Source organism: Manis pentadactyla, chromosome 11 (genome assembly GCF_030020395.1).
Source record: "Manis pentadactyla isolate mManPen7 chromosome 11, mManPen7.hap1, whole genome shotgun sequence".
In the NCBI taxonomy this organism is placed as follows: domain Eukaryota; kingdom Metazoa; phylum Chordata; class Mammalia; order Pholidota; family Manidae; genus Manis; species Manis pentadactyla.
In genome coordinates, this window is record NC_080029.1 from 84,504,574 (window position 1) to 84,525,797 (window position 21,224).

A 21,224-nucleotide genomic window follows, 5' to 3' on the forward strand; every position below is an offset into this window, starting at 1 on the left:
CTAAAATAATGGTATATTTGAAAAGTGTATTACATTCTCTTCAGTAGAGATAGTAGTTTAGGAAAGAAGATAGTGTGATATCATCTAACCAAGATGCATATTCCAGCATTTTAACTGTAATTTGGATATTAGAAGATCTGAAGGCTGAGGAAATCCTTTAGAAGATAGGAAATGAAGGACAATGTAGCACTATACATTTTTAGAATTGTTTTCTTTTGGCATAAATATTTAAATTTTAAGGACAAAATCATAGACCCTAAAAGGCATAGTTTTCCATTAGAAAAAATTCTGGAAAAAAAATCCTGATTTCTTTCAATAGTAAGGATTTATTATTAATCCACAAAACCTGACTTATAGGAAATTTTACACTGTGAGATAATAAGACAAGGAATTTTTAGAAAGCACTAGTAGTCAGAACAATAAAAAGTGATTTTTAAGAAGGCAAAGATGGTGATCCAAAGCATACATTGCACACAAATGAACTAATTAATAAAAAAGTATTTGACAGTTGAATTAATTTAAAACTCTTCACAAGGATTTCTCTCCACTGCATTTAAATATCTGTCATCAGGCTTAAGATACCTGCTACAAATAGTTCCTGTTACCATCCAAATAACTCACACCTCATCTTCTTCTCTACAGTAAGGTATTGTATTTTACATCCTATATTAAAAGTATTAGCTTGGGATATAAGTCAAAAAACTGTGTGCCCATTATGGTTCCATATGTGTAAAAAAATGTACAAACACATCTACACCATGTTATGTTTGTGAAGGTTTTTAAAAATGTCTGAAACATAAAAAACTACCCAATTGTATAGCAGTAAGGAAACAAAAATTTAAAATTATTTTTTTACCCATTAGACTGGCAAAAATTGGGACTCATACCATCAAATGTTGGTAAAAGCTTAAGGAAACATACTTTAATACAATGTCGGTGGAAATATATGCTGTTTATAGGACAGTGCGGCTGCATCTTCTTATCTTTTAAGTAAGCATACACTTCAATTAAATAATTTCACTTCTACACACCTCTCCTGAATGTCCATATATGGGCACAAAGAGTCATGTACTAGGATTACATCATTATTTGTAATAGTAATAAGAACCTAAATATTTACAGGGGGGTAGGAACATTTTATTAAATATTTCTCTGAAGTTAAAAGTAAGGTACATCCCTTCTGCTCAATTTTGCTATGAACCTAAAACTGCACTTAAAAAAATAAAACTTTATCAAAAAAAGTATTATTTTGAGAGATAAAGCCCCTCATTTCCCAAATGATTCAGAAATTCCTTAGAATTCTTAAACCACAAGCGATAACTTACTCTATTTCTAAACGTTTCTGAGTTTTCTAGTGATAAATGTATGGCTTAATATTCAAGACACTATATTTAAATGATAATTTTAAAAATAAATAGATAGCTACAAATATATATGTATTATCTATGTGTGTATTTATGCATAACTGTATCAACAGCTATCTATGTATCCCCATTGTCTGAATGCCTGACACAGGGGCTGCTCATAAATATTTATATGGAATGAATTCATGCCATAAAACAGTTTTAAAAGGTAAAAGTTAATAAAATAAATCTAAGAGATAAGAAAATAAATCTAACAATTTCAACTGATGATATAATTCTAAATAGGTATGTATTATCAACCTACTCTTTAGTCCAGAAAAAAATCTGTACCAACCCACATCTTTAATAATGATTTTAAAAGGTAGGGAAAAACCATATGCAAAATTCAAAGAACATCAGTATTTACCAGCAATTCCAGAAGAAATTCTTTATCTAAACTTGTCTCTTCATTTTTAGGAAGAGTTGGTAACAAGCAGAGGTATGATGCCACCTGGTGGAGTGTATTTGAACTGCAGAATAAAGATCAATATTTTACTCTCAACTCACTTTACTTCACTTTTGAAGCATGTCATTTTCAAGACTGCTTGAAAGGTTTAACCTAGCATATATAATCCCATGAGCAGCAAATATAAACATCAGCTATGAAAGTTAAAACTCTAATACAGGGTTCTCAAAGTGTGTTCCTGCAATCTCTTATGGTCCCTGAGAACCTTTCAGGAAACCTTGCAAGGACAACTTTTTATATTAATTCTAAGGCATTATTTGCTTTTTTTCCCTCAGTCTTCACATGTATAGTGACATTGCAAAAACAAAAAGCACTGTAAAATTACTGGCACATATCAAGCAGTGACACTAGCTAGTACTATATCAAGTAGTCATGGCATTTATCACTGCCACATGCAATTTTTAAAAACTGCCTCTTTCATTTAAGAATGTCCTTGATGAAGTAGAAAAAAAATTAATGTTATTAAATTTGGACACTTGAGTACCTGTTTTTTAAAAAATTTTTTGTGAAAAAACGGGCGCAAACATTCTACACAAAATTTTTACTTAAAAGATGACTGAGAAACTGTGGTTATTCAGATTTGTATAAATGGCAAAAACATTTTCAAACTTGAGCACAATAAGCCAGTTAAGTTCAAGGAAAACAACTGACAGTATCTGTTACCGAAGATAAAAATCTGAACTTCCTGAGTGAAAAACTGGATTTTTGGAAAACTTTAATTTGTCACCGCGAGCTTGACAGCTTTCCACTACTTTATAATACAGTATCATCACCTGCCAAAATTCCCTCCAACTCTCTTTACCAGTCCCTGGTAACCACTAATCCTTTTTCAATCTCCGTAATTTTATTCCAGAAGGTCAACTAAATGGAATCATACATTGTGTAGCCTTTTGACATGGGTTGCTTTCACTTGGCATAATGTTAACTGAAATTCAACCCACACTGTATCTATAGTTGGTTACCTTTTATTGCTGAGTAGTATTACATCATATGGACATATCACAGTGTGTTTACTCACTCACCAGTTGAAGGACACTTGTGTATTACTGCTTTTGACAACTGTAAATAAAGCTACTATATATATTTCTATACAGATATTTGTGTGATTTCATTTCTCTGGAGTATATACATGAGAATACTAGATCATCCAGTAAGTGCATATTTAACTTTACAGTAAACTGTCAAATTTTTCCAAAGTGGCACTACTATTTTGAATTCCCACCAGCAAATTATTCCAGTTGCTCCACATGCTTGTCAAGAGTCAACATATCGGGGTTTTTTTTAAACCTTTTCCTTTTAACCTTTCTAATAGATAAGTAATGGTATCTTCTTAGGATTTGAATTTGCATTTCCCTAATGACTAATGATGCTAAGTATTTTTCTGCGGGCTTATTGAAGTCTATACATCCTCTTTGGTGAAGTACTTTTTCAAATTTTTAGCCATTTTTTGTCAAGTTGTTTTCTTATTACTGAGTTCTGACACTACTAGATCCAGTCCGTTATCAAGTATGTGTTTATCCAACTTTTCTCCCAGTTTGGGGCTTGTCTTTTCATTATCTTAATAATGTCTTTCAAATAGAAGTTTTAAATTTTGACAAGTCCAATTCATTAACTTTTTTCCTTTACAGATTGTGCTCTGGTTTTGGCATCTATGGAAATCTTTGCACAAATCACCATCACAAAAAATTTTCTCTTTTCTTTCCTGTAAGTTTTAGTTTTAATATTTAGTCTGTGATTCATTTTGAGTTGATTTGTATATATGTATGAGGTATAAGTGGTTTCATGCTTTGCATATGGATGTCCAAATGAAAGTAACTTTTAAGAAACTACCACTTGTCAAGTTTCGATATAGTACCAAAGAAGAATATTCCCAATTATTTGAAAAAGCCACTAAAATACATTTTCCTCTGTATAAGGCCAGATTCTATTCATTTACTTCAACCAAAACATCTTACAACAAACTGAATCCAGAAGCAAATTAAACCAGACATTAAAGAAATTTGCAAAAATGTAAAACAATGCCTCTCTTCTCATTTTGTACTTTTTTCATTTTGGAGAATCTGTTTTTCATTAACAGTAAGTAATATGCTAACATATAATGGATTTTAATTGATTTTTATTGAATTATCATTGATATACAATCTTATATTGGTTTCAAATGTCCAACACAGTGGTTCAACAGTTACCCCTATTATTAAATACTCACCCCCTCTAGTGCAATTACCATCTGTCAACATAGGAGGATGTTACAGAATCACTGACTATATTCTCCATGCTGTACTATGGTCCCCCATGACCAACTTATATTGTAACTGAGAATTATTGTGCCCCTTTTTCCCCCTCATTCTCCCCATCCACCCATCACCCCAACCCCTCCCGCATGGTAACCACTAGTCACTTCTCAGTGTCTATGAGTCTGCTGCTATTTTGTTCCTTCTGTTTTGCTTTGATTTTATATTCCACAAATAAGTGAAATCATATGGTATTTGTTTTCTCCCCCTGGCATACTTCACTGAGAATAATACCCTCTAGACTCATCCATGTTGTTAGAAATGGCAAGATTTCTTTTCTTTTTATGGTTGAATAATACTCCATTGTGTATATGTACCACATCTTTTTTATCCTTTAATTGATTTCTTATATGAATTATTTAAAATTTTTCTATTTTTAATTTCTAATATAGTAAATATAATGCCTGTAATCTACATTTTAAAAAGTTATTTGAGATCCTCAATAATTTTTAAGAGTGTAAATAAGTTCTATGGGCAAAATAAACTCCCCCAAATTTACATATGGATTATACAGCTAAATTAAATGTAAAAAAAATTCTGCAAAAGTGCTTTAAACATATGAGATAATACTTTTGTAATCTTATGGTGAAGAAGGCTTTCTATATAAAGCATTTGTCATTGCTATTCAAGATTGGCAGATGTAATAATTAAAAATTTTAAATATCTGTAATAACAAAATATATCAGAAACAAAATTTAAAAGAAACTGACAGAAAATAATTGCAACACAAATTAGACAAAATATTAGTACCCAGAATATGTAAGAGTTGCTTAAAAAAGAAATCAACCAAACAGTAAGCAATGGACTGTAAAATACCAAAGGATAATAATACAAAAGTATAGAAGAAATGCAAATGGCCAAAACACTAGAAAAATGCTCAATTTCTCCAATAAAATTAAAGAATACAAAGTAAAATAGTGAGGATTTTTTTTGTCCTTAGAGTGGAAATAATTTATCCAGTGTTAGTAGGGAGAGAAATAATCCACATACACTGTTGCTGTAAGTGTTTAACTGGCATAATTTTTAAGGGAGATTAAGCAATGTATTAATAAGTTTTAAGCACATAACCCCTAAGAATCAGCCACTCTGCTTCTGAGAATCAGTACCAAAAGTTTGCATGTAGAAGTAAAAAGGATGTTCACTGCCCAATTGTTTGTCATAGACAAAAATGTTAACATTAGAGATCTGTCACTAGGAGTGATTGAAAAAATAGCATATGTATTCAGTGGAACTCTATGCAGTTATTGAAAAGAATAAAGTAGCTCTACATGCTATTATTAAAGTTATTATTAAATCATCATTCAGAAATGAAGAACCAACTTCTGTCTGTTTCATTTTAAATAGCTAATGAACTAAATATAATTTCTCCCACAACTTACCAATGATGGTAGGTTACAGAAGTACAGTGGTTAAAAGTTGGGACTCAGAGGTCAGACTACCTAGGTTTAAATACTATCTCTGTCACTGACTTGCTATGTCACCTAGGCAAATGACTTCACTGTTTTGTGGTCCAGTGACCTCATATCTAAAATGGCACCTACTCTCCATATAAATGTTTTGAAGATTAAATTATTTACATACTTAGTAGAATGCCCACCACATAATAAACACATTATTACTAGTTTCAAAATAGGTTTATCAGCAGATAGCTATGTGCCAAAGAATATTACTAACTTCATAAATTTTTAAACATGTAAAAACTTTTCTGAGTCATGCCTCTAATACCACATATGAACATTTACTGGTTTCTGTTATATGTTGTTTATGACTGATGGGATACCACCAGCTTTATGTTCTGCTCTAAGCAAAATTTAAGATCTAGGGAAAAATGTGTAAGTTATGAAAAATATAAATTTTACCAAAAAAAAGAAAGAAAAAGAAGATAGATAACTGAACCTAAGTGACTCAAAGATACCAAATGCTAGAGAGAGGCACTGGATCTAGTTGCCAGTGAGGAGTGGCACAATAAGTGATATTACCTATAGTAGTGCAAAAATGATTAAAAGCAGAAAGAAAGTTAAAGTTCAGTTTTCTTTTCATGTTGCCTTACCTAAGAGGCCCAAAAAACTTGACCAAGGATTCTCGAGTGTCTACTTCTGCCACATTTGAGAGAGCAAAATCATAGAGTTCAGGGAAATGTGCAAAAGCAGCTCTCTAGAAAAGAACAGAAAAAAAATCAATAATTCATACCTATGTGTTAATGCAATCAACTACAATTCATACACTATATAATGAAAATACTATTTTTAAAGAAATGTTAATGCACTTCTATTTCCTATATGCCTCTCATATGTGACCTCTGCCTTACTCAGCCAGAAGCAATCAATACAATGGGAAAAAACCATAACTGTTCTAGCAGGGATGCAACAACAAAGCCAGTGTTCACTTTCTCATTTCTAACACTGTATTTTGAATATACATGAAAACAGCCATTAAGTCCAACTACATTGGCAGGAAGGGAGATAAACAAAACACTTTATTATCAAGAACTAGCCTCAGGAAACCAAAAAGTAAGTCCCAAGGTAAATGCCCACTGAAGAGGCAGCTTGAGGACGACGCTGCTTTGAACTCTGGAAAGAGGACCCCACAGGGTACTACCACCTACCAACACGGGGGAAGCTACACGAAAATGGAAAGAACATTACAGTGACTTTGTAGAAGTGTGTGTGGTAACACCCCTAGTCTTCTTTAATGCTCAGGTGTGGCCAGATAAGATCCACAAGTTTTTATGTGCCCCATAGAGGATGACACAGAAAGCTGCCAAGGTTACAGGGGAGCCTGCCCTGGGATTACTACAGGCAAAATGACCCTACATCCCAAGCCTCTGAGAGTGAGTTATCTAAGCTAAGAGGTGAATAAGAGTCAGCTCTCAGGAGAACTCCAGCACCATGAAAAGCAAGGTTGTGGCCTCATCAACAGGGAGAAAGCCATGCTCCTTGGAAGCAATCAGCAGACCCTGACTGTGCCAAGAGAACAGACCACGGGCCACACCACTGTGGCTACTTCATGGGCAGAGGCAGGACAAAACCACTAATGGTCTAAGAGAAGCAGGAAAAGATGTCTGAGCTAGGCAAGTGTACAGATCACTCCTTTTTCCAAACTAAGACCATATCTAAAGAGTTTCCATATACCCAGAAACCCATTCTGGGGAAAAACAGGGAGAGGAGAGACTCCTTGAGAAACAACAGAATTGACTCTAAAAGGAAGTACAAACTTAAGTTAGACTGAATCTTTACCCAAAAAGAGTCTTTAAAACAGAAAGAAGTGAATCGCTTTAAATATACAAAAGTTATTTCTGTCACCAGAGGAAATGCAGCTGAAGAGCAAGGTGAGATCAGTCACAGACAAGAATCAAAGGTGCTTTTTTGGCATATCAGAATGGTGCTGGTAAATTTTAGCTGTATTGGTAAAAATAAACAGTATGTGTTCTTCTATAAAGTGTAAAAAATGCTTACACATACTTGGACATATGTTGAAATATAATTTCATAAAATAAAACTGGAATTTAAATGCACCAAATTAGTCCAGTTAATATTTCTGAGTGTCAAATATCAGTATACTGATTTCCAAGATTGAAGACTATGAAAGAAAACCATTTTTTCATGAATTCATCAGAACTAGTAATATTTTTAAAGTTGAAGATGAAAACACTATTAAATTAGTACCTTTTTCTATCTTAGTACACAAAACCTACATTATTTATAGCTTAACTTATAGAAGCAGAAGCAAAGACTATAATGCACTTCAATTACCTGTAGAGAAGTAATTCTATCATAGTGAATTGTAGTCATCTCATTCTCTGTCAGAGCATTTCCAGTCTGGTCATTAATCTCAAAACCAGTATAGAACTTGAGCATGTCCAAAAGCTTAAAGGAGACATTTAAATTAATAAACTGTATAAACATAAGAGCAAAAAACCATGAACACTATTTACAATAAATAATAAACGAGTCCAGGTACCTTTGCAGATGTGCCAAAACACTTTTGCAACAAACACTTCAGAACATATCCAAATGTGTTCATTTATGTGAAAATAAAGTCTATGCCTTGTGAATCAAGTGTTAAGTCTATTTCAAATACTATCATATACACGGTCTACTTCTACAAAGAGAAACTTAAAGTGCAATCCCAGTACTGAAGAGACATTAAGGATTTAATCAAAGGCATCCAAACATTTCAGTGAAAAAAACAAACAAACAAAACCAAAGGAAAAAAAGAACCCATCTACATCACTGTAGATTTATACAACTAGATCACCAGAGAGAACTCCTGAGGTCTTTTACTTATGCCACTTATAAAAAAATTTTCTGAATGAGGGTTCTGGAATGCCTAATTGGAGATAATCTCCTCTTAGGGAAAAACAGCAAGGTGGGGAAAGCTAAGTTGTTTGTTCCTCTCAGCAGTTCCCATGGCCATAAATCCTTCCTTTGGCTTAGTTCCTACTGCTAATGAGGGCCTTGAAATTTGTGCTCATCATCTTTTATATTTCATAGTGTTTACTGACATAAAAGCAAAATACATGAGCATGTGGGACTACATTGCCAAACTCATAATTTAGTCCAACAATAAAATTGCATGATTAACAAAAGGTTATAATATGTAATTACTAGAGGCCACCTATACAAGAATGCATTCGTTTTGTATATTAAGATTTGAATTTACCTTAAAATGACTAATTAGGAATTTATATTATTCAATATTTAGCAAAACTTACTTTATGTCATTCCCTGGTACTCTCAGTTGCATGTCAAAGATTAATTTAGGAATGAAAACACTTTAGTATGTTCAGCTACATCAATGTTCACCTGGGAGAAAAGATGGCCATCCTCTTCTCTATGGACAAGATTGGAAAGGTAACAGTGAACCAAAAGGTGGGAGTCATCCAGGATAGTATTAAACCAGCGTCTTGTAGGGAGCAAAGCCTGGAAAAAATAAACACCACCGCAGGAGTCTGCATGTTCTCTGCAGCTAGAGGTGAAGTCTACTGATATTTAACCTGGAAGTGCTAATCATATACAAAGTATCCTCCTGCCTCCCGAAAAAGACACTGCACAAAGCAGGGGGTCTGGCCCAGGTTGTAAATAAACTCAGTGGTAATGTTTCTAAATAAAATCCAGCACTGGAAGAAATATCAGATATTGTAGACCAGTAGTTTTCAAACAAAATCCTTTATGAAATCCCAAAATGTATTGTGTGTAGGTTTAAAAATGGAGCTCCTTTGAGAGAAAAGGGAGGTGGGACCCTTAAGTTGAGACTCCCTTCTCTGTTTCCTCCTCCCACGTCCCCCTATGACAGTAACTTTGACAATCACAGTCTGAAAACCACTAATCTAATCTAATGCCCTCATTTTATAGATGAATTTACTGAGATCATCAGAAGTTATAAATTAGTTACAGGCAGAGCTAGAATCTGACTGAAGATCTCATGAATGACTGCTGGTCTAATACTCTTATCCCCTTATCAAGAAACCACCCTATAGCTCCAGATAAAGAATTAACAGAAAGGATTTTCTTTCAATTTTCTGCATTAATGAGGGGAAATAAAAGGATTCAATCTGAACTACACCACCTCTATATCTGAACTTTCCATCAAAATCTTGCACCTAATATTATGAAATCTTTTTAAGAATCTTAATTTTTGAAGTTGGCAATAGCAGTTATATATATCTTCATCAACATTAGACACATTTAGAAAAGTGAGATTATTAAGGGAGTGCCATGAACCCATGACTTCAGCCACTATTAATAACTCCAAGAAGGGGCATTAAAATTTGATAGAAAATAAATTGCCATGGATGGATTCATATTTAATGACTACACTAAAAAATTTTTTTTGTATAACAGCAGCCATCTGACAGTCATCTGGAAACTTCTACATTCAATTGCTTTCAACTTTCTTCTCTATGTTACACCCTGCAACAAGTACAAAGTAAGGCCAGTTTGAGGTAAAATACATCTCATATATAGCCATATGCTTTATTTTAGCCCTCTTAATGATTATATAACAGAAAACTTACTGTACATTTCTTACCTCTAGATCAATCATAAGTTCAATGAATCTTTCACAGTAATGAACTTTGTCCATAGTGACAGGTTCTAGACATAACAGAGAAAATATGTTAATATTTTCTTACTTAGGTCATTCATTCTATATACTGTATCTTAAAATAGGCAGTTATCTAGTTATTTAAACAAAGTCTTTTATTCATCAGGATTGGACTATGATACAGAGTAAGGACCTCACCTATATTTCAAAAAAGGCAGGTCTTATCCTTATATTTAGCTCTAAAATATAAGAAAATTAAAAACCTAGCTTGGATCAGAAAAATATTTTAAACATCAGAGTGGCAAAAGTATTTTTAAAGTGTTAATTTTTAAAAGTCTATACTGAAAGATTAAATTTTGAAAAAAACTGGATATATAAAACTAGAAAGGCAGTTTCATATCAGTTCTTGGCCTTCTTTTTTAATTGTCTTCACAAACTAAACTAGAAGTTCTCTCATATGCATAGATATATACATGTGTACATGTATACATACAAAGATACATATGTTTCTTTAGAATACATAGAAAATGAGTGGGAAAAGATTCACACCAAACCAAATAAAAGGCCAATTTATATGACCTTTTTCCACTGTATGTATATGTATAGATTACTCTTAACATTAAAATGCCAATGACACATATAGCAGCAAAATATTTTTAAATCACTATCTTATTTTATGCTACTCATGAGCATTAATGTACTGGTTTTAAAAACATTTATATTTGTTTTTAAACAATTACAACCTTGTGACATGAAATACTTTAGAGTATAAATTTTTATTTTCTAATGCCAGGAAATGGTCAACTATTCTGAGCTAAAACCACCCTGCCAGATCATTTCAATTAGAAAGGAGATAATTTCAAGGTCCTTACCACTGCTCAGTGTAAGGACTCTCAGCCGTGACTAACTAACTCAGTGCTAGACCTAGAGAAAGTGCCCTACAGATGCCTTATTTAATTGATGTGTAGTATACAGAGAAATGGAAGCCTTTATGTAAAGAAAGAAATATGAATACTTTTGTGATTAATATATAGAAGTGTTAGCTGGCACATGACTATAATCCAGACCCTTAAATAATATAACCATAGAATCTCAGAGCTGGAAGAGACCTTAGAAGGAACATCTATTCTGGTTCTTCATTTTCCAGGTGAGAAACGGAGGACCAGAGAAAGCGACTTGATAAAAGTGTAGAACAAAGTAATGGCTGATAAGAGCTGGAATCCAGGTTTTCTGGGACATAGTCTAGGTCATACAGCTATCAAAACTGAAAAGTTTAAGGCAGAAACGCTTAAATAATCTATTCAAACCAGTTCTCTGGTGCTTTTTGTTACTGTCAAAGGAAAATATTTTTGTCCAAAATTTGAAAAGTGAGGAAACTCTGTATTCTGTATTTTTATTTATAGCTTGAGAAAATTACTGGCAATGGCCCATTTAAAATTAGAACACTGAGCATGGTGCTCAACTTTGGAGCTTTGGTAGATAAAGCTGCATGTTTTTACATTAGTTGGCCCTACTGGGCATACTGCTTAGAGCTAAAACCTTGTTATTCCAATATCAGACACGAAAATATCCTTATCATATTTGCTGCTTATGTCTATTGTGTTTTTCTCCTTTCTTCTGACAGTAGTCCTAACATATCAGATCATTCTATACAGATTTCCATTATAACAGCTGATATGGCCATGTTGTTTTTAATGACCCTGTAAAATGTAACTATAACCCTCCTCACTCTTTTAAGAATTAGTTTTCCATTTCCTAACTATATAATCCATCCACCTTTATACCCTCTCTGAACTGGGACACTATTTTCATCTTCCTGTTGGTTCCTTTACCAGTGAGTTAACAAAGTATCATTAAAGCTCAATATCATCTAAGAAATTTTGTTTTATGACAATATATAAACAGCAATAGTTAGTGGTTTACAGGTTGTTAAAATTACCGCAGGCCTTATGTTGTTGTTACTTGATTTTCAAACCTTTCTAGATTATCCTAGATAATCTATAGTCAGATAAATCTATAGTCAGAAACATCAATTTTAATGACCCTAATTATTGTAGACTTTAGTAGTCCTAAACAATCATTATTACTATTTGTGCCAAGAAAACCAAATATAAGTCCTCTCTTTTAAATAAAGATTTAAATACACTAATATTAAGTGACTTAGATTATAAGCATATGATACTTTTTTCTTTATACTGATGGTTGTAGTAATATTGCACCTCAAATCATGTACAGCTTATTTATAGCATTAACATCTATTCCTTGCTGAGTTATAGGTATGATTTTCAGTTTTAAAATATTTATTGGAAGGTCAGCAATTGTAAGTAATTCTGCTGTACTTTAAACAAAGCTACAATCTCTGATACAAAAATATAAATATGGTACACCTCAAAAAGCTGTTCTTAGATCATAATCCACTTAGGAAATAAAATATTATTAATCAATGATATATCTTACATAGATTATATATTTCTTTACTACATAAATATTTTATTTGTACTAAGTGCTTATAAAGATTGTGCAAACGCAGTATAATGTAATTAACTGCTCTAGGTAGACAAGCATATAACACACATCTACATATATAGCATAATCATGGTATACTTTAAAATATATACTCTACATACTATATATTTTATTTGTTTCATCCATAAATGGGGGTCACAATGGAGGGAAATCCTTCCAATTTTGTCTTGTAACTCCTATCACAAAAAATAATTCTCTTCCCCTGCAAACAGTATTTGATATAAATTGAGAACACTGTTCAGCAACATATTTTATATGCCACGTGGATAGGGTCTGTGACTATCTTGTTCACTACTGTATGTCAGCAGCTTGTTTAGGACCTGGGTCTCATAAGCAAGCTCAAAAAATATTTGCTAAATAAACATCTCAATAACCACAATGGTACCTTTAAAATATATGAATTTTTATAGCAGTCAAAATACTTGGACTGGTATTATTTGAAAATGGAGGACATAACTTTGTCATTACAATTTAGATCATTCTAAGAGAAGTTTTTAGACTAGAAATTAGTAAATACTATAGTGGAATCCAAATGATTACTTTGCAAATGAGATGTAAGAGAAGATAGTTACCAGAAAGTGGGACTGATTTCAGCACAGAGATAAATTTCTGGATGAGTTGTGAAAGAAACCTTCTTTCTTGATAGGCTCTAAAATGAGACAGATAATGCTGACCAAGTTATTGAAAAATAATTATTTCAGAATTAAAATTTAAATGTTGACCAAGCTTTTCTTATACTGTTTAAATGTTCCATTTATCTTTAAAATTGTGACCATAATTTGAAGACGTAACTTCTTTTACTTTATATGTAAATACAGCAGTACATGAAGAAAAGAAGGGGTCTTATTACTGGCCTAATAAGCCAGCTCGGAAAGCACCTTTCTCCTTTACTATAAAAGTTTTCACTGGTCATTTAAAGGTAGAAACTAAAAAGGAATTTTCAAAATTTCATTTGTAGCCTGTCCTTAGTATTAAAAATCTAATGTTTTAGTATGTAGTTAAAATGAGATGAGTAATTTTGTAGTTTAGCATGTTTGAAGTATTACAATGCCTAAAAATTAAGTCGGTTCAAAAACAATTTTCTACTCATTACCAATTTAAGATGCACTATATGCCAATTAATGAGCAAATAATCATCAGGTATTGGATAGCTGCAAATGATTATGCAAGTCCTGCTGCAAATACAAAGGAGGGGAATGATTAAAACATATTTGAAATGACAAGTCACATAACAATTAGCAATGCAAACCAGCATGTAATTAATAAAACTGGCTAACAGTAATTGAGCACTTACTGTGCCAGGATCTGAGCTGTGTTAAGAACGTCATACAAAAATCTTAGTGCTGACAACAGTCCTATGAAGTAAGTACCATTGTCCCACCATCACTCGAAAGCTCAAGTTGGTAAGGTGTGCCCCAAGTTACACAGTAAGGGAGTGTGGAACCTACTTAAATCTGATGGTAGAACTTATTTTCTAAACAACTATACATATTCTAAGCATCACATAAATAGCTGGTGTTTCAATAAAGACACACAGCATGTTTTAGGAACTCAAGAAGAAGAAGAAGAAAGCACTGGGGCCTAAAGTAGTTTGTCTGGAAGGAAGAGTGTTTAGAGGGTTAACCTGCAATTCACTGGAGTGGAAGCGAAGGGTACTGAGGAAAGGAATGTTTAAGAAACAATGAATAGACTAGTCCAGTGAACTGGGGGAGTCACAAGAAATAGAGGTTTTTGAATGCCATTGTAAGGAGTTTAGAGTTCATCCTATGGGAACTAGGAAACCACTTAAAGCTTGGAGAAGGAGCATGGCAAAAGAAAAACAACATTTTCTACAAAGATGGCTAGTTAGGCTTGTTGTGGGAAAGCTGGAAGAAATGCCAAATAGGAATTTATTGTAGTGGTCTGGTCAAGAGGTTGTGAAGGCCTGAATTAAGATGTCAGCAGTGTGAATAGGCAAGAAAGGAGAGGAAGGACAAAAGATGAATCCAATAGGACTGGCTGCCTGGATAGAAAGAGCTAGTCCAAGGACTGGAGTGTCCCACGCCCGGCTGGCTGGAAGACTTATGAGACACTGGGCAGAAAGGTGGGCTTGGGAGGAAAAAACAATGAGTACTATTTAGTTAAGCCAAACTAGAGTTCACAACAATGAATCCAAACAGAAATATTCAGCAAAGAGTTACAGAAAGACAGGAAAGTAGAGAAGGCAGGGCCAGAAAGGTTTATGATTAAATTATATTAAGGTAATGGGAAGAGAGTTAAAAAAAAAAAATCAAATGATGTAAAGATGTTATATTAGTCCAATCAAGAGGCTGTTGGTTGGAAAGATACCATGGAAGACATGAGACTGGAGTTGGAAAGTAAAGACGGGATCTTTGTAGTCTAGAGACCCTATGCGCAGTGCACCATTCCCTCACTCACAAACTCATTTCTCTGCCATGCTTTTTTCAGGTCTTCCCATTTTCAACAGCCACCAGCATTAACACCAGGTTTCATTACTTTCTGTATTACTCTCTTGTCATGGCTTATGGACTTCACTAAATAATCTCACCCACACTCATGGCTTCAAATACTAGCTAACACGTATAGAATACTTTTCCAAGTGGAAGACAGAACGAGAAAGAGCAGAAAGAAGTAACCAAAGGCCCAAGGGAAGTGATGAGTCCAGAGATCCATAAGTTTGGATACAGTATACAGAGAATCACTGGATAGAAATAGGTGGTCTATTCTAGAAATAGCAGAGCAAAAGGAGTGAGTGGGAAAGAGCAATTGAAGATGAAGAAAAAGGATAACTATGGAGCAGTCATGAGGTAAATAAGGCAAGAGCACAGTTAGACCTGTTAGCCTCAGAGAGAGAGGAACACAGAGCCCTCCTGGGTCCTAAGAGCATTTTGTTCAATGAAGTAAGTACTTGCTACCAGACTTATCCAACTGATAATATTACTATTAAAATAATCCCTGTCACCTGCTTCTTTAATCCTTACACTTGATTTACCTTTCTCTTCAGCATTATCACCACCTAACATACTACATATTTCACTTTATAATCACTACGAAGAACCTGTCTTTAATTTCTAACCCCAGTCTCATGTTTCTTGCTATCTTCCCCAACTAGGATGTAAGGTCCACAAGAACAGGAATTACTTTCCATTTTGTTCTCTGTTATATGCTCTATACCTAGAATAGTACCTGGTATGGACTATGGTTGGAGTATATATGTCATTGTTAAGAGTTGGGGAAGAAGAAAAAGAGAAAAATTGTATTGTTAGTCTGCAGATAGTTGAGAAAATTGGGAACAATCCATGACAGATACTATGGACAGCAGGCAGCAAGAAGACCAGTGATGCACTCATCCATGGGGCAGAGAGAATGGAAGAAAGAAAAACACGTTATGTTGTAGCTTCCCCTTTAGACCTTTGTGAAAAATATTCCTATGACAGTATAAATAAAAGCACTTCTTAATCATTTATTTGGTTCATCACTATATAAAGGAAACAACAGACCAGTCCACATCACCTCAGACCAACAACCTGGCATAATAACCCAACAGGGAACAAAGCTTTGGCACATACTGTTCTCTTGCTTCTGGATCCATCTTTTCATCATTCTTTTTAATCAAGTTCCAGAATTTTCTTAGCTTAGGTGTCTTTTTTAATTCTAATTCCAATCGTGCCTGAAAGAATGATGTGATATTAAATCACCAGTAGCCTCAAAGTTTAAAAGGATAAAGATTACATCAACTACTAGCTAGTTTTCTAATGTATGGATACAGTATACAGCAATGGCATAAAACCTAAAAGCAACCTGACAAAACCTGACAACTAAGAAACTAATAAGTGTATTTTAAGAAACCATTCAATTCTAATACTTACTAATAGAAAAAATAAAAGAAACTGCCTTTTCTAGTTAAGATTTGAAGCACAATAATTTTTCTTTTTTCTAAAATTAAGGACTTAAATTTGAAAAATATAAGCATTAATACTTATGAGCATAATCATGGAAATTTTTTAAATGTCTGAAAAACAATGAACATGAAACAGCCATCACAGTAAACAAGAAAATGTCCATGTCACCACAGTCTTTCTTGTGACACTTATCAGCTTTTTAGCATTCAGAACCACACTGAAATTTGATTGTTTTAACTTTACTCCCTAAGATCTGTTCATTTGGTTTTGATACTAGCACATATTATTCAATAAAAATTTGATGAAAAAAATGAAGTTGTTGAATTAAACATGATACAGACCTTCTCCTACAGCTGTATGTACATTCCAAACAAGGGAAGTAAAAGTTCAAGTCTGTATTTAGTCTCATCCAAAGACATACATGGGAATAATAACCATATTTTACCAAATTAACCCACTTTCTCTATGAGCTCAATAGACATTACTTTACTTCACCTTACAATATGGAAATTAGGTGAAACATATTAGCTTGCACACAGAACTTTAAACCTGAAAAAACTACATCTATGAGAAGTTAATGCAGAGTAAATTAGATAAATTTTCTAAGCAGAAAAGGGGATTTGGGGCTACCATTTTTATCCATATAAAAGGTACACAGTCTAAAACCACATATTTCACTTACAACACATATATACATAAGTTTCTGAAATTAGGTTCTTACAGGCTGTAAGCCCATCCACATTGGGAGGGAGATAAGTTGCTGTACTTGGCTCCGTATCAAGTCCACTTCCTGTTTAAGGCATAAAGAAAACACATTTATAAGCACACCACCTTTTTAACCTAAGTGTTTATATAAGAAGCATACTACCTTCTTAACTCATGGGGAAAAAACATGCCACCAATACTTTCAAATGGATATTTTAATAGTAAGAAAGTCAATACTTTTTTTAAAAGATAGACAATTCTCATTACTTGCAGTGTGTATTTGTGAATTCACCTACTCATAAAACCATATATGTAACCCCAAATCCAATAACCCTGGGGCTTTCATTCACACACAGACAGCATGAAGCAGTGAAAAATGTTGCATTGCTCAACACACACATTTCTAGGTGAAGTTGAACAAGGTGATGCTCTGCCTTCTTGTTCCAGCTCTCATACTATAAAAAAGCATCCTCTTTTGTGGTCTATTTCGGGGTACCTTTTTTCACATTTTTGTGCTTTTTGTTGGTAATTTTATTATTTAAAATCGTGCCCAAGCACAGGGCTAAAGCGTTGTCTCATGTTATTTGCAGAAAGGCTGTGATGTGCCTTACAGAGAAAAATGTGTGTTAGATAAGGTTCATTAAATCATAATTACAGCACTGTTGCCCTGAGTTCAATCTTAACGCATCAATAATATATATTACATAAGGTGCCTTTAAACAGAAACACACAAAACAAGGCTATATATTGATTGGTTGATGAAGACGTGACCAGAGGCTTTTGGGAACCTATCCCTAGGAGCAATGGATCAGTTTTAGCTAATGTAGTCTTTGCAGCTACTTTATAGACTACAACTACCTCTAACAGCAACAGCATAGTGTGGGAAAAAAGCTTTCAATAGTAAACTAGCTTTTATTTGGTTAATTAAACCTAGCACCAAACTACTAATACTAACTAAATCTTGCTTTTCTTTAATTTCTGATAAGGAATCACATCTATTTATATTTATATTTGCTTTGTTTAGCTTAATAAATGTTAAAGTGGTATAAGTGGCATCCAGTAAGGGCATCATAAGTATTTTCTAAATGCCTTTACAAGATCCATATGAGGCAGTGCATAGAAACAGATAATAACCATCCACCTGTCACAATCTTCAGGATAAGAAAGAATGCCAGGCATTCTCCTGCATGTGTCTAAGCATACTACCAATTCAGAATCACTTATATTTAAATACCACTTTTTTTTTAAAAATAGGTATCTATCTTGAGATAACCACAGTGAAGAAGCACAAATGAAATATTAATTATTATAAATATTTAATTTTTTAGAAGATACTCTTACAAAGGCTGGAAATGTGTCATATACAACCCAAGAGATTTTCAAAGATCATCCATGGCTGCCCCCAGTCAGTCAACTCAAAGCATAACTCTCCTGCTGACCTGCTGGCTGTGCATGAAACATGAGTGAAAAGTAATGAAACTGGGTTTTGTGGGCAGTTTGTGGCATAGATCTCATTACTCAAGGTTCGTATTAACAGACTTTTGCTCCTCTACCTTTGGAGAATTTCAGTTCTCATTATCATGTTTCTTTAGAGTCTAGAGAGAAAAAGGAGAGCTCAAGAGAAAACTATTAAAAAGTGAGCAGATCTTATAAAATGGTTTTATTAAGAAGTGACAGAAATTAAGCTTTTAGCATTATCCTCATTCCCCACTACTATGGATGAAAAGTTGGCTACAAGGTTATCTCATTTATGTCTCACCTAAAAGAACAAGCAAATTTGAAAGTTCTTCCAAAAGATAAAGTAAAATTACCAAGCTATTGAAGCAATGATCAAGAAAAAGCAGTAAGACTGTCTGTTCATGGAGTGAAAATTCACCATCAGTTTCAGCTAATGCTGCCCTCAAGATGCACTTAAAAAAAAATGGGAAGTGGTCTGGCTTCTTCTTAAAAGTCTGAAAAAAGAAAGAATAAAAATTCATTTTGAAATGGCTTTCTCACCTCTTTTTCTCCCCTAAATAAATATGTAGACTTTTAAGGAGTCTATCAACAAAACCAAATAATTACAAATAGATTATCTACTTACTTACAGGTTAAGGGTAGCAAGTTGAATATAGGTTTCTGGAAGGAGTATGAGAGTTGCTGAAACCTTAAGCTAATAAAATAATGGTTTCATTAATTGCTCTATTTTTTCTTTTGTGGATTATGCCCATATTCAGCTTAGTTTTTGTTTTGTTATTAAGGATCTTCAGTGTTTTAATTCTTCTGACTTAAACAAAAGAAACATCTTCAGCAAAAATTAGTTTTCCACCAACTAATCTCAAAGACAACCTCTCTTCTGCTTTGTATTAGCTTTTTACTCTTCACATGTAAATAATGTTAAAAAAAAGGTAAACCATGGAAATATATTTAAATTTCTCTTTGATTTCCTTCCCTATCTAGTTACTGGCACATTTCTTATTTCACAGACAAGTCCTCCAAATGTGTGTGGTCTGCACGGGTTGTTTCATTCTCTTCTCTAATACAAGCTCCCACCCACAGTGCTCCCCTGAACTTGTTACAGCTGTCAAGTCCACTGGACTCTTACTTTTTACTTAACAACCCTCAGTTCCTTTTCAAAGTGCTAAAAGTTCCCCTTCCTTTGGCACTTAAACAGCAGTGTTGTAGAGTTCTAGACTCCTTCTTCTATTACTTCAACTGCCATATGCTGATTCCAAATACACATTTTCAGTCCAGAGACTCTCTTCAACTATACATCCTAAGATTCTTCTACTAGACAATGTCATCTGGATATTTCAAAGGCAATTTAAGCTCTATAAATTCAACTCAACAATTTTATACTCTTTCCAAGTATTGTTCAACCCTCTATTCCCTATATTGGTAAATGACACCATTATCTATTATATTCAGTTGCCCAAGCCTGGAAAGTTATTGAAAATAACACACTACTCTAATGCTACTTCAATTATCATATCTAATCAATTCTACTTTGTAAATATGTGTGTAACTTCTCCTCTTAATCTGTATTGACATTTTCATGTTTCAAGCCCTAACAACAAAGAGATCTTTATAATAAGCCAACTGATCAGGTCATTCTCTAGCTCAAGAAATTTTCCCTCTCCCTTCCTACAGCAGTTTGAAACAACTCTGAGAAATCCTCTAAGATCTCTCAATAAAACACTTGGCCCATCATTTACTTTGGGCTCTTATCTGCCCAAAGATGGCACTTGATGAATATTTGAGAGAAGTAACCATGGCTTTATCTTAAAAAGTCTAACACTAGACTCACAGACTTCAAGAAGGGACTAGTGGTTACCAAAGGGAAGGGGTTGGGGAGGGAGGGAGAAGGAGACTGAGGCACACTATAATTCACAATCACAACATAGGCAGGTCACGGGGAAGGCATGACTGGAGCTGCAGTGGGGTGTGTGTGGGAGGACTTGATAATAATATGGGTGAATGTAGTAACCACAATGTTGCTCATGTGAAATTTTCATAGGATTGTATATCAATCATACCTTAATTAAAAAATATAAAAGCATGACTGGGAGGGAAGGAATTCTTCCGATGATCTGACCATTTCATGGTGGCTAAAAAAAATCCCTAAATTTTGCATCCCTACTGACCAAGCCTCTATTATACTAGCACAAAGAGAAAATGTCCATTAGAAATGTAATAAGATGAAACAGATGCCAAATCAGGGATAAAGAAATAAATGAAATTATAATATAAACCCGTGACTTAGGAAACACTCTGTATTCATGTAAAACTACAAAATATGTACTCTGTTGTGAAAAAGAACAATGAAAAATATTATTTCATTTGCACACTATTTGCAGTAATATAAATTTCACATTATCTGATATTAGAAGTCTATAATCCATGCCAT

The 21,224-nt window shown here is 33.7% G+C and overlaps 1 protein-coding gene across 2 annotated transcripts in view; it reads right to left on the reverse strand.

Moving 5' to 3' along the window:
- The window catches only part of AQR (aquarius intron-binding spliceosomal factor), a 103,603-nt gene that overhangs the window by 59,938 nt on the left and 22,441 nt on the right, over window positions 1–21,224 (reverse strand). For both annotated transcript variants that reach the window (XR_008992554.1, XM_036887545.2), the window contains exons 6-14: window positions 19,150–19,290; window positions 17,355–17,423; window positions 16,301–16,401; window positions 13,304–13,380; window positions 10,191–10,255; window positions 8,966–9,082; window positions 7,913–8,026; window positions 6,211–6,314; window positions 1,771–1,873 (exon numbers count right to left, since the gene is read on the reverse strand). Coding sequence is in view for 1 of the 2 variants with exons in the window: in XM_036887545.2 (XP_036743440.2) it covers window positions 1,771–1,873; window positions 6,211–6,314; window positions 7,913–8,026; window positions 8,966–9,082; window positions 10,191–10,255; window positions 13,304–13,380; window positions 16,301–16,401; window positions 17,355–17,423; window positions 19,150–19,290 (891 nt within the window). In the remaining variant the exon portion in view is untranslated. The remainder of the gene's footprint in view (window positions 1–1,770; window positions 1,874–6,210; window positions 6,315–7,912; window positions 8,027–8,965; window positions 9,083–10,190; window positions 10,256–13,303; window positions 13,381–16,300; window positions 16,402–17,354; window positions 17,424–19,149; window positions 19,291–21,224) is intronic.